The following is a 12,524-nucleotide window of genomic DNA, read 5'->3' as shown; positions in this document are numbered from 1 at the left end:
CAGCCTGGCCTGGCCTGCCTAGCTGGTTCCTGGACATCCTCTTCACTTCCCAGCAATAACCTCGCCTCTGCTTTCCACCAGCTGGTGCAGGAGGCTCAGAGAACGGGGCCAGGGGCCGGATGCCTCCCTCCCACTTCTTGGGCACATCCAAGAACAACCAGGCAGGCGGTGCCAGCCCAGCTTACTGGAAAACTTTCCCTGCCCCCTGCCCCTCCTGCATAAACACGACTCCTGCAAAATAACAACAATAGGAACACATTTTAAAAAACAACCTTTTTATTTTAGGACAGTTTTGGATTGACTGAAAAATTGCAAGGATCGTAGACAGAGTTCCCATAGGCCCCTTAAGCCAGTTTCCCTAGTGTAAGCATCTTACATTGGGGTGGAACCTTTGTCACAACGAATGAACCGATATCGACACATTACTACTAACTAAAGGCCATAGTTCAGTTAAATAACTTAGTTTTTACCTAATGCCCCTTTTCTGTTCCAGGATCCCATCCAGGATACCTCATTACATTTAGTCGTCAAGTCTCTCCTTAGGCTGCTCTTGGCTGTGACAGTTTCTCTTAGACTTTCCTTGTTTTGAGTGACCTTGACAGTTTTGAGGAGTACCGGTCAGATATTTTGTAGTGTCCGTCAATTGGGATTTGTGTGAAAACCATTAGACTGGGGCTGTGGGTTTTGGAAGGCAGGCCCCAGAGGCCAAGCACCCTCTCTTCACATCCTCTCAAGGGGCCGTGTGTCCTCATGGCTTATCCCTGGGGCCGTTAACCTTGGTCACCTGGCTGAACAGTGTGTTTGGTTACCCCACTGTGAGATTCCTCTTTCTTCCCCTTTCCAGACTGTCTGTCCCCCTTAGTAGGAAGTCCTTGTGCACGGTCCATACGGCGGGAATGGAGAGTTATGCCCCACATCCTTAAAGGTGGAGTATCTACATAAATTATTTGGAATTTTTCTGTGGGAGGTTTGTCTTTTCTCCATTTATTTATTCAATCGTGTTTATATCGATATGGACTCACGAGTATTGATTTTATACTTTGGGTTATGTTCCATACTATGTTGCTCAGATTGTTCTGGCTTTGGCCTTTAACTCTTCCAGTTGGTTCCTGTGTCCCTTTGACATCTCCACACTTCCTTACTTAGAAAATAATAATAAAAAAATAATAATCATGCATTTTGTCATCCCTTTTCTTTCAAGAAGTATGGCATGTTGAGAATCGTTGACACTGGAGAATGGGTACATTAGGGTTCAGTACATTACTCTCTCAATCATTGATAACATTCAGTTCTTTCCAGAATAAAAAGTACTGCGTGCCAATGATCTTGGGTGTGAGACTTCATGTTGTCCTCTGCTGTACCTGTGATGGCCTGGGCAGATGGGATAAAGGTGGTGACAGGAGCTGAGAACGTCGGCTCCCAAGTCAGAGAAGGCTAAATGTCACAGCCCTATCGAGGGCAGGGCCAGGGGACCCTGGGACTGCAGGGGGCTCTGTCCCCCAGGCAGGCTGACCAGTGCCTGGCAGGAGAGCGGTGAGGGTCCGGCAAGGGGCAACTCTGGAGGGGGATGACAATACCCAGGAGAGCTATGCTGCGCTCCCAGGAGGGCTGATCCAGTCCCTCCCCTCTCTCTTGGGAGCAGTGGCTGCCTGGGCCTGGATACCAAGGCAGCCAGTGACTCTGGTGGAATGGGCAGCAGAGGCTCTGGCCCACCTTCCCTTCACCCAAAGCCTCCACTGGGCGCTTGTGGGGAGGGAGGAAGGCGAGCATACCAGAGCTTGAGAAGCGAGGGCCTGGCCCTGTTCCTTGCCCCTCTGCATGCCAAGTCCATCGTGGAGGGCCTGGCTTCAGATCTCCTTCGGCTTCTGGAGTGCAGACGTGCACCTCTGGGCCATGTGCTTGAGTCTGGTCTCTGCCTCCTCCACGCTTCCTCAGCTGCCCTGAATCTCCCCAGCGCCTGCCATAGCGCTCGGCTCAAGATGCGTGCTGCTCGCAGACCTGGGGCTGAACTCTCCTAGAGGCAACCCCAGAACGGGACGGCAAGCACACAGAAACGCTCGTGCGCCAGAGGCTGGAGTCGCTTGGCATGTGCACCTGCATGTGTGTGGGGGGGCGGGGGTACCCCGCGGTAGGCCAGGCTCTGTGATAGCGAGGAAGCAGTGAGCACGGAGACCAGGCCCTGGCCTCGGGGGAGCTTCCAGCCGGAAATGCCTGCCGAAGTGCTCCCAGCAGCTCTGCGCAGAGTGGCCAGCCCCGGACTCATCTCCTGGGTGGGAAACCTGGCCGAGCTGTTTGAACTAGAGTTCCTCTCCCTGAAGTCTCCCACTGGCCTTGTGGTGGCTGTTTGCTGTGGACGTGACATTCCTTCTCTTGGCTGGCTGGCCTTGCTGTGGCCTTTGGCCCAAAGCCATCGGCCACTGTCCTTTAGCCCCAGACCCGCCCCTGCCACCTGTGAGCTGTCGATGGCACGGGAGATAGGAAACAAGGAAGCTCTCAAGCATGTGCGTGGGAGCCGCACTGTCGGCTCCTCCGGCTGGGGGTGACTGAGGCGGTGGGGGGCAGCTCCGCATGCCCATTGGGTATTTCTTGGCCCAGACCCTGCGTGGCTCATTGGGCCCTGGCAGGAGCCAGCTTATGGGGTATGTACCCTTCTCAGCTGGCCTGCTATGGTAGCTGTCAGGTTTCTGTTTCTCTTGGCAGGACACTCAGACCCTCCTCACGTTCAGCACTGGAGTGGAAGGTTCTGGCACAGATTTCTTAACATTGGATCCTTGATTTTTCTTCCCCGCTGCCCCCTCTGGCCTTCAATTTACTGGGAAAAATTAACAGAGACTGTGCTAGACAGTTTTGCCCGGAGAAGGCTATCGGTATACAAGGGCCCCACTTCTGCCATGGTCATCGGAGGAAAACAATCCTAAATGGGGCCTGGCAGTCAGAACAGGCCTGCCCAGCTGGTTGGGAACTGTCCAGGGCCACCCGTTGGGCTCTCTTCTAGACACGCCCATCCCGCTGGGTGTGTGTGCGTGCACAAGGTACACACATGTCGGTCAGCGTGAGCTAGAGTGTGTGGGCCCTGGGGTCCAGTCCACATGGAGACGACAGGCTAGTCTGTCCCCACCTCACCTCTCCAGGCAGCTCAGCTCAAGGGGCCCCCGAGAGGGAAGGCTGAACAACAAGGACTCAGCCACTATCAGAAGCAAGCCCGGGCAGGAAAGAGCGAGCAGCCACAAGATGGGCTTGCAGGATCCCTGTGCGTGGCTCAGCACGGGCCGCCAGGCAATGCAGAAATCCAAAGTAAAACCAGGATGGAGAACAGGGCGAAGGAACCAATATGGTAATGGGTCATGGCTCCGATCCAGCTAGCAAGGCTGTATTTCGTTTCCATGTCCAGAGTTTTTCAAAAGGTAGTAAGATTTGTGGTCTTGAGTTCCAACAGAAATCAAGGAAAGCCTATTTGCTACCACCCTCTGGTACTCAACATGGATTTACTTCCTTTTAACGATTAAAATGAAATGCACTGAAGGATGGGTTTTATTCCCTCCGTGTTTCAACAAAACTCAAACAGAAATGGTCACACAGCCCAGGGCCCACAACGGCAGACAGACCTAGGGCTGGCTAACATCTGAGTACTTACCAAGTGCCAGGCACAGTTGAAGGGCTTTCGCACTTACACCCGTACGCCTCACCATGGCACTTGGTGCTATCTCTGTCCTCCTGTTCTGCCTCAGGAGACCGGGGCAGTGTCACCCGGAGCCAACCCAGGAGGCACGGGGAGCCGGGGGCCTGAGCCATCAGGCACTAGCCCGGCAGCTGCCCGGCTCCTGGCCCTGCCCGGCTCCCGGCCCCGCCCGGACCCTGACGGAGCGATGAGGACACTCACCAGCTGGTGACTGTTTGCCGGGAGAGCCTCCGAAACTCCAGTGGGGGCCTGCCCGATGCCGTCACTCCGGCCCAGCGTAAGCCTGCTTATCCAAACTTGTCCAGGAATGGGGTATTTGGCCACTTTGATTTCCATCTCAGGAATTAAGTAGAAGAGGTTTTTTGTTTATCCCCTTCCCGAGGAAAGCCTGGCGCTGTATTAATTAAATTAGTCCATGCCTTCATAACCCCACACAGTGGAGGGCTTTCTGTCTTTGCCCATTCGTGACCTAGCGGGGCTTCCGAAGGGCCCTAGTTCTCCCCGTGGTGTTTCCATTAGATGGCCAATGCAGAGGCCCGCAAACTTTCTCCCTACCCTGCGTTTCCTCCTCAGGCTAGAGAAACTGTTGGGAACAAAGAAAGGCTCTGGTTTCATGTTTCCGGAGGCTGTCCAGGGTGGAGCCTGGCCAACAGGCCCGAGAGACAGCCTTGCTCCGACTGGCCTATAGACCTGCCTGGCCATCAGAGGACAGCCAGTGTGTGGTATAAAGATGGGGGAGGCCCCATGCCATCACCCTTGCTGGGGGCTTCAAAAGCAGGCGTTAGGCAGCCCTCAAGAGTGTGAGAGCGCCACCGGGAAAAGGGAAAACACCAGCAAGGCAGTCCTATCAAGTGGATGGCTTCCCAAGCCCCTCTCTTCCCGCCCCCCTTTCTCCCAAGTGCAGCCTTAGAGGGCCTGACCTTACGCCCACTTTGCTAATTCGGCTCAGCTGCGCCTCACACTTCCTCCAACAGCTTCTTTCTGTTCTCTGCATTATTTTCCTTTTGGGAGTCAAACCTAAGTGCGTAAGAACCATGTGGGAGAGCCTGTTGAACAGACGGGCTCTGGCTGTCGGGCCACAGTATGCTTTAGGTCAGAGACGCAGGAGCCCAGAAAGGCTTTTAACAAGCACCCCGGGGCGTGGCTCAAGGACCCCACCCTGAGTACCAGCACCATGGGCACGACACCAGCGTCCGAAGTTCAGAGGCTCCGAAGAACAGCGGGAGGAGGGAACGGCAGCGCCTCGCTCGGGCTGACAGCAGGCCTAAGGAACCCACAGGTGCCTCTTCGGTTTTAAAGAGCATGTCAGTCCAGTCCTGGGGTCCCCTTGCTGTCTCTTTATTCACCTTGCCTTGGAAGGGGTGGGAAGCGTCTGTGGGACCCCGGGATGTCCGCCCTCACATACTGCAGGGAAGGCTGGTTGCAGGAGCGGGGTTTTTCCACCTTCTGGTCAGCCCTGGTCACGTGCTTTGTGTAGCTAATGAGCTGGCACCGGGGTGCTCACTAGGGCCTGAGGTCGAGCACGTTATAAGCATGATTTCATTTAACCCTCACGGCCACCTGATGAGGCTAGTACTATGATTATCCTCGTTTTATGGATGAGGACACAGGCTGGGAGAAGTGGCTCCGAGATGAGCAGCCACTGACAGAGCCAGGGTTTTGAACTCAGGCAGTCTGATTTCAGAACCCAAGCACAGAACGCTCTGTTTCTAGAAACAGAATTCTGCTTTCTTCAGTCCCAGGTCAGGGCTCCATCTCCGCTCATCTACTTAGTCTTGTTTCTCAAACCTTTCCCAGCTAAGATGATAGCTCGGTGAGCTAATTCTTTGCTGAACTTGTAGCTACTCTACATATGGGGTCTGCATATAAAGAATTTAAAAAAAAACCGGGCCATTTAAAATACCCTTGTACTTGGGACAATCGTAAAGGTAGGAAAATACCAAGCTTACCATTGCGAAAGAGAAACAGGTGGCTTTCTCCAGGACCGTCGGTGCCGCAGTGACCAGGCACATCACCAGGTTCCCCAGCTCTTTGCCGCCTGCCACAGCGCAGCGACTTGCTGGGCGAGCAACCCAGGGTCAGCCTTTGGTGTCCCGGGAGATGCATACCTTGGCTTCCTAGACAGACCGGAAGGAACCGAGCCGGGACTCTCATTTGTCCCCTTCAGCGAGCACAACCTCCAGCTTGGGTCTCCTACCTTGTTTTCTTTTCTGGGAAGCTGCTTTCTTCCATCACAGCATGTAGTCAGGTGGTTCACATCTTCCCAGGAAATAGTAGCCTCCCATCCGGGCCCTTTTCTTCCAACTGGTTTGTTGAAATTTTGAGGAGCCGAAAACTCAAGCCCTTGTCCAGCCAATATCCTGGAGCCAGTGCTGGCTCTCGGGGCCATCGCCTACGGCTCAACTGCCCTTCTCCCCGCTCCCCACCTCCCATGTACCCAGCTGCACACTCCTTCGACCTCAAAAACACAGCTTCACCTGCAGCTTGCTCCTGAGGCCCACCCCTTCCCTTCCGAGCCAATTGTGTAGGAGATTTATAATTAAGGCCAGATACACAGAGATATAATAAACAGCAACAAAAAAGAGGAAAGCATGAGACCTTTGAGGGCTTATTAAATCACCTAACTTCATTCTCATTTTCTTATTCTTGTCTCTATTCCTGTCTTGGAAAGGAGTCCCTTTAATAAATGGGATGCTGTTCTCCCAGCACCCTTGTTTTCCTAATTGCAATCATGGTTTTGGGGGTTTGGTTTGATCATGTTCCAAACTGCCTGTTGTAGAAACACGGCCTACCTATCAACTCCCATTAACCAAAGAGATGCTCTGAACTCGACATCTGGTTGACAGGAGCCCGAGCACTACCATTCTAAAGAGAGGGACAAATCAAAGAACTGATTTAACTTCACTCCCTCCCTTGGTCTAGGAATAGCAGTGTTTCCTGTCAGCCAGACAGGAAAACCAAAGCTGAGCTGTGCTCTGGCCATAAATTCTCTTCCTTTCAAGGTCAAACAAGTTCAGGCCAGTGTTGGTCCCTAGGCCGAGTGGAGCTAACATGATGCTGTGAACGAGCCTCCTGTATTTCCAGCCCTGGGCAGCTCTGCTGCCTCCTCTTACCGTGGTGGAATTCTCTAGAAACACAAAGGAGCTAGAGACTACCAGTCACCCCTGAACTGGGCATTCATTACCAAGAGAAACCCAAACCCACAGCTCTGGGCTACCAATTCCCCAAGGGTCATTTATTTAACAGGAACGGTCTCTAGAAATGTTGCTCTGGATAACCCCATCCCTGTTGGAACTTTAAAAGCTACTCTCCAATGAGCAAAGTCACCACCACTGGTTTACCCATCCCCTGGCCTGGCCAGCTGAGCTGAGCCCTTACAACAAGAAGGGGGTTGCTGTGACTTCCAGGAGCTCTGCCTTCTCTTAGCTTTCCCCACGGGCCCCGTGGCCTCCAGAGGGCTCTTCCCTTAACCATCTTGGCCTCTGCAAGGGCAAGAAGACACCACCACCAAGAAGGATAAAATAAGTTTTTATTTATAGTCTTATAGTAAAGGGGAAAGCCTTAACTTGCAAGACAATTCTTGGGCAGTATGTACAACATACTTTTTATTTCCATGGAATGGAATCAAACACGGACTGAGACTACAGAGTACACACTAGAAATCAGCAAATGCCAGGAACGGAGTAGGAAAAAGACAAAGAAATGAGGCCTAAACACACAAACCCCTTCACTGGGATCTGCTGACCGCAGCCAGGACCAGGGCTGGATCACACGACGGGAACAGGTTCCAGGACATGTGGAACGGGAGTGGGGTGAGGGCGGGGAAGGGTCCGCACTGGGGGGCGGGTTTAGTACCAGGTCAATTGCTCTTGGTATTTACATACAAAATCAGTTGGCTCTATTTCTTAGAAATACACACGGAAAGAAAGGAAGATTTGATCATTACTTTATGAATCTGCCGCTTTGCAATACCGACATCATCAGAAATAGGGACAATTCACTCAGATTCAAATTTCAGTAGCAGGAAATAAATATCAAAACATCATCACTGGCCCTCAATACAAAACCTCTCCCCAACCCGATCCTCCCTCCTGGTCCCACCCCCACCACCCCTTGGCGGCTACCACTTCACCGCTGCCCCCCACACGTACCCCACAAGTGTCACGCGGCCCTCCCTAAGGCTGGCTGACAGAAGCAGGAGTGAAACAGGCCAAAGACTGTGCTGCAACTCTGTCCCCATTTGTTTTTATACCACAGACTTCTTCAAGGATCTGGCCTTTTAATAGCGATAAATAGCTTTTTAGGAAAAAAAAAAATCCTTTAAAAGAAGGGGGATTAATTCTGATTACTCCAAACCGGTCATCTTCTTAAAGTAGAGCAGTCCACAGATTCACAAAGTCTATCAAACGGAGGTGAGGGGGGCCCGGGGGAAAGGGCCCAGGAGGGCGGGAGGAGCTGGTGGCTGGTCAGGACACCATGTGCTCGGAGGGCCGGCCGGCCGTCTGTCCTCCACAGAAAAAGCTGCCAAGTTGGGGTGTTTTGGTTTAAAAATTCCTGGTGGGGACAGGGAATCCCTGAAGGGAAATGTTAAAAAAAAAAAAACAACAAAAATGGGGAAGGAGAACGAGAGCTGTTATCCAAGAGCTTCTACGTAAAAATAAAATTAAAAAAAAAAAATAGAAAGAGAAAAAAAAGTCTCTTAAATGTTTGTGAGGGTTCTAGGGATGAACTGAAAGGAGGATGGGACGATGGAGGAGACAGACAGTTTGTATTGCTGGCCTGCCCCACGGAGCTTAGCTGGCCTCCATCCGGAGCTTCTTCCTGCTTTGGGGCTCTTCGGGCTCCGACTCTGAGCTGGAGTCTGAGCCTCCATCGAAGGCAGAGATGGTGCTGCCCTTGGCGTTGGTGTAGAGGCTGTTGTCTGAGGAGGGGTAGTTGGTCTGCAGTTGGGCACTCGACCTCGCCTTCTCCAGTGCACGGACTGAAAGGCAACCAAGCGAGCGGGTTACAGCCTTCTGGAGACTGGGGGAGTAACCAAGTCTCAGCTCAGGGTCCAGCCTGTTCTTCCGAAGGGCTTGCTGGCCCCCGAGGCTCAGAAGTAACACCCTTCTGGGTGGCTGTTCCACCCACACGCTTCATTTCCCTCCTCCTTTCCCAGCCAGACCCAGGGGCCCAGTGGACATGGCCAGCCGCTCTGCAATGCCACCCAACCCTCAAGAGAAGGCCTGTGATGTCACCGTCCTGCCACGGAAGCCGAGTGTAGAGACAGGAGCCTAAGCTCCCTGTGGGACCCAGCCGTGCAGTGACAGAGGGAAAGCTGGCCCGGCCATGCCAGGCTCCACAAAGGGTGTGAAGGCCACACAACAGTAGGAAAGGATGACATAGGATGTGTCAGCCAAAGTTTTGGCTTAGCTCTCTTGTACAAGATCCACTTGGAAAGACAAGCTGGACACTTGGAAGCAAGTCACCAATACACACAGAATACCTGGGCCTTTCTACACACAGCCCCTACATGCAGGCTGCTCGGCCCAGTAACCAACCCGTTGCCACCTCCCGCTGCCCATCCCCTGGGGTTCAGCTCATCTTGAGCCTGGAAGGTCAACCCGTTTATTTTATCTTATTTTATTTTATTTTATTTGAGGTGTTCTAACCCAGGTGGTTACTTGCATTTCCTTTTACTTGCATCTTCCATGAGGGAGGAAGAGAAGTGAATTCCCCAGGAACAAAGAACTTGATCAGCTCTCGCTTTCCCCTGTGGTTGTAGGAAAAGGCGGGTGTGAGCATTGGAGAACAGCATGGGCCTGGCCCATAGGCTGCCCTGATTGGACTATCATTGACAATGGGGAGGGCTCACTGTCCCTGAACACCTGGAGTTTCTGGTACTTACACAGCACACTCCAATCCAAGGACCTCAAAGCTCTTTTGAGACACCTGATGCTAGGTGTGACCCCTACTGCAGGCAGAGCACCTGAGCCCCAAGAAGGGGAGAGATCAGGTCAGAAAAAAGTCTCCAAACGTCCAACCCCTAGACTCCACTGTTCCCTCACTGGCGGCTCAGGTCCTTCCTCAGGATGGTTCTAACACTCAACTATTCAGGCCCCAGAAGCAGGGCTGCAGCTGCGTATGAGCACGCGCTCCGTAACTGGTTCTGACTCTGCAGGCCCAGGTGCGAAGCGCTGACCTGGCCGGAGCGCAGCAGGGCCAGTGGCCCCACCGGCTCAGGGGCTCACCTTGCTGCTCCAGAAGAGCATTCTGCCGCTTGAGGTCATCAATATCTTGCTGGTGTGTGTGGTTTTTCCTTCGCATATACTGGATATACTCTGTGGCTTTGTCTAGGATTTGGGCCCGGGATGCCTGTTGCCATAGGAGAAAAAGCAAAGGGAACAAAATAAAGACCTAGTCCAAGCAGTGAGGAAACCACGCCTTTCTGCAAGAGCAGCCCAGGGGAATAGAAGCAGGAGGGTGAGGCGGGACAGGACCGAGGAAATAGTAACTGCTGCTGGGAGCCTTCTCCGTGCCGGTCCAGGGGCCTCCCGGCAGCACGCTCTGAAGCAACTCCACCAGGAACCCGAGGCTCAGAGAACCTTACTGGTTTATTCGAAGTCACCAGCTACATATGGCCGAGCCTGGATTCAAACTCGGATCCATCGGACTCCTGAACTTGTACTCCTCCCAGCCCCTTTGGTTCTTTAGGCTGCTTTCAAGTCTTCAGCCTGGCTACGTCTGAAAACATTAAAATAGTACTTAACTGAGAGCTTACGCTGCCCACTCTCTGCTAGGGAGTGATACGGGCAGCTGGGCCAGAGAGACAAGAGCAAGTTCTAGGGGGAGCCAGCTCAGAACTGCAGTAGGTGTAAAGCTTTTCATCCAGGTCCCTAGATTTCAGACAAACCCTGACTGCGTTAACATTTCCCAACTGAGCCATGCTGCTGTGTCATTATTTCAGCCTTCCTGGCTGCAGAGACTTTAGTGAGAGCTGTCTGAGCTTGATGTCAACACAGGAAGGGCAGGAGATTGGGCCATTTCAGGAAGCAACCACACCTTGACCATGGCCATGGGCATGGGCAGCCCAGGCACTGCCCTGTTAGAGGAACAAGTTGATAAGCCATTAAAATGGATGTCAGGTTACTTGGCCCCTGGAGGTCCAACATGCCTGCAAAGAATCCCTCCAGGTTGCAAACATGGCCAGAGTTACTCATAGCCAGGCGGCTAACCAGCCAAATTGGTAGAATGGTACAAAGCCCAGAGGACTGACACCCAAGGCAGGGTAGTCTAGAAGTTGAGTGTGGTGGCAAAGCTTCTTACTCAGGGTAGGGCAGTACCAGACAGTTCTGTGTTACAATCCTAGCGGGTCCTAAACAACCAGAACACAACAGGGGAAAATGGCAAAGAAGACATCTACACTCAGGCTAGCAAAACTAAATCTACTTGTATTAAATCCTGACAATCTCACTTTATATACCTCAGGCTGGGCTGCGGGTCAGAGAAGTTTGCAAGGCCTGGATTTATTCACCATTCCTCCCAAGTACCAGAACTTCCAGGCTTTCCTCTTATATAGCATGCTTAAGGCAATTTCCTCAAAAGGAAATTGTTCATATTTAACCATTTTTATCTGCTGCAAATTATGTGCAAGGTACTGAGCAGACACTGTGGGGAAACAAAATGTATTAGTCATGGCTTCTTTGGCCCAGAAGCTTACTTACTATCTAGCTGAGGAGATAAATATATCTATACACAGACAAATCACAGGGCAGCACCGACAAGTGTAACTTGAGTAGTACAGATTAGAAAGGCCACGGCAAAGATGGCTTTTGGCTGGAGCGATTACCTACTGTGTGCCAGGCACTGGCCCTGGCTGTGTGTGTGCATGCACGTGCGCACACACACACACACACACACATTAGACTGAGGTGACATCTGTGTGAAAGGGTCACTCTGGGCAAGGAGAGTAGCACAGCAGGGGTACGAGAGTGGAGACTGAGCCAGGTGTGTTTCTGGAGTCAGTCGGCTTCTGTAGCAAGAATGAGAGTACCTAGCAATGGGGGCTTGCAACCCTGGCTGCAAGGCTGCTTCCGACGCTGTTTCCCACTTCTGCCGAAGGGAACTTATTAGGATGTAATTACTAGAGGATAAATTGAAAAAAAGAGGCACATAATCAGAAAGGACTAATTAAAATACTCTGCTTCTCTGTATACTATAGATGGAATTGAAAAGAATTACTGTAGGATCGGTGGCAGAGCGGCAAGGAAGAGTTTTAGGCATCCAGGAGACAGGTGCGTTCTGGGCTCTGTGACCGCAGACCGAATTTTGCTCTCCAAGCTATTTCTTTTTCTTTTTCTTTTTTTTTAAGATTTTATTTATTTATTTGACAGAGAGAGAGACAGTGAGAGCAGGAACACAAGCAGGGGGAGTGGGAGAAGGAGAAGCAGGCTTCCCTCGCAGCAGGGAGCCCCATCTGGGACTTGATCCCAGGACCCTGGGACCATGACCTGAGCCGAAGGCAGACGCTTAACGACTGAGCCACCCAGGCATCCCTCTCCATGGCTATTTCTTATCTGACTAGAAATTCTCTCAGACTCCACCTAGCCCTCCAAATTCTATGTACCCCATCAATGATCTAGTTGCTATGCATATTTACATCCCAGTCTCTCTTAAAGTTTGCCTGTTTTTTCAACTAACAGTTCCCAGAAAGCAACACTGCAAATGTTCAGTGAGGACTGTTCTTTTTTTTTTATTCTTATGTTAATCCCCATACATTACATCATTAGTTTTAGATGTAGTGTTCCATGAGTCATTGTTTGTGCATAACACCCAGTGCTCCATGCAGAATGTGCCCTCTTTAATA

At 51.9% G+C, this 12,524-nt stretch overlaps 1 protein-coding gene across 6 annotated transcripts in view; it reads right to left on the bottom strand.

Moving 5' to 3' along the window:
• Window positions 1–7,191: 7,191 nt before the first annotated feature.
• MAX (MYC associated transcriptional regulator X) overlaps window positions 7,192–12,524 on the bottom strand; it is a 25,266-nt gene continuing 19,933 nt past the window's right edge. For 2 of the 6 annotated variants that reach the window (XM_006738615.3, XM_006738616.3), the window contains 2 exons: window positions 9,910–10,033; window positions 7,192–8,660 (listed from right to left, as the gene is read on the bottom strand). In XM_006738615.3, the coding sequence (XP_006738678.1) occupies window positions 8,473–8,660; window positions 9,910–10,033 (312 nt within the window). In that variant the 3' untranslated portion in view covers window positions 7,192–8,472. Of the gene's footprint in view, window positions 8,661–9,330; window positions 9,432–9,909; window positions 10,034–12,524 lie in introns of all 6 variants that reach the window. The other 4 variants (XM_031033840.2, XM_081830378.1, XR_004077336.2 and 1 more) reach the window with 3 other exon arrangements.

This window comes from Leptonychotes weddellii, chromosome 9 (assembly GCF_054177405.1).
Source record: "Leptonychotes weddellii isolate Sample4059 chromosome 9, ASM5417740v2, whole genome shotgun sequence".
NCBI lineage: Eukaryota > Metazoa > Chordata > Mammalia > Carnivora > Phocidae > Leptonychotes > Leptonychotes weddellii.
This window is presented reverse-complemented; position numbering and strand designations above follow the sequence as displayed.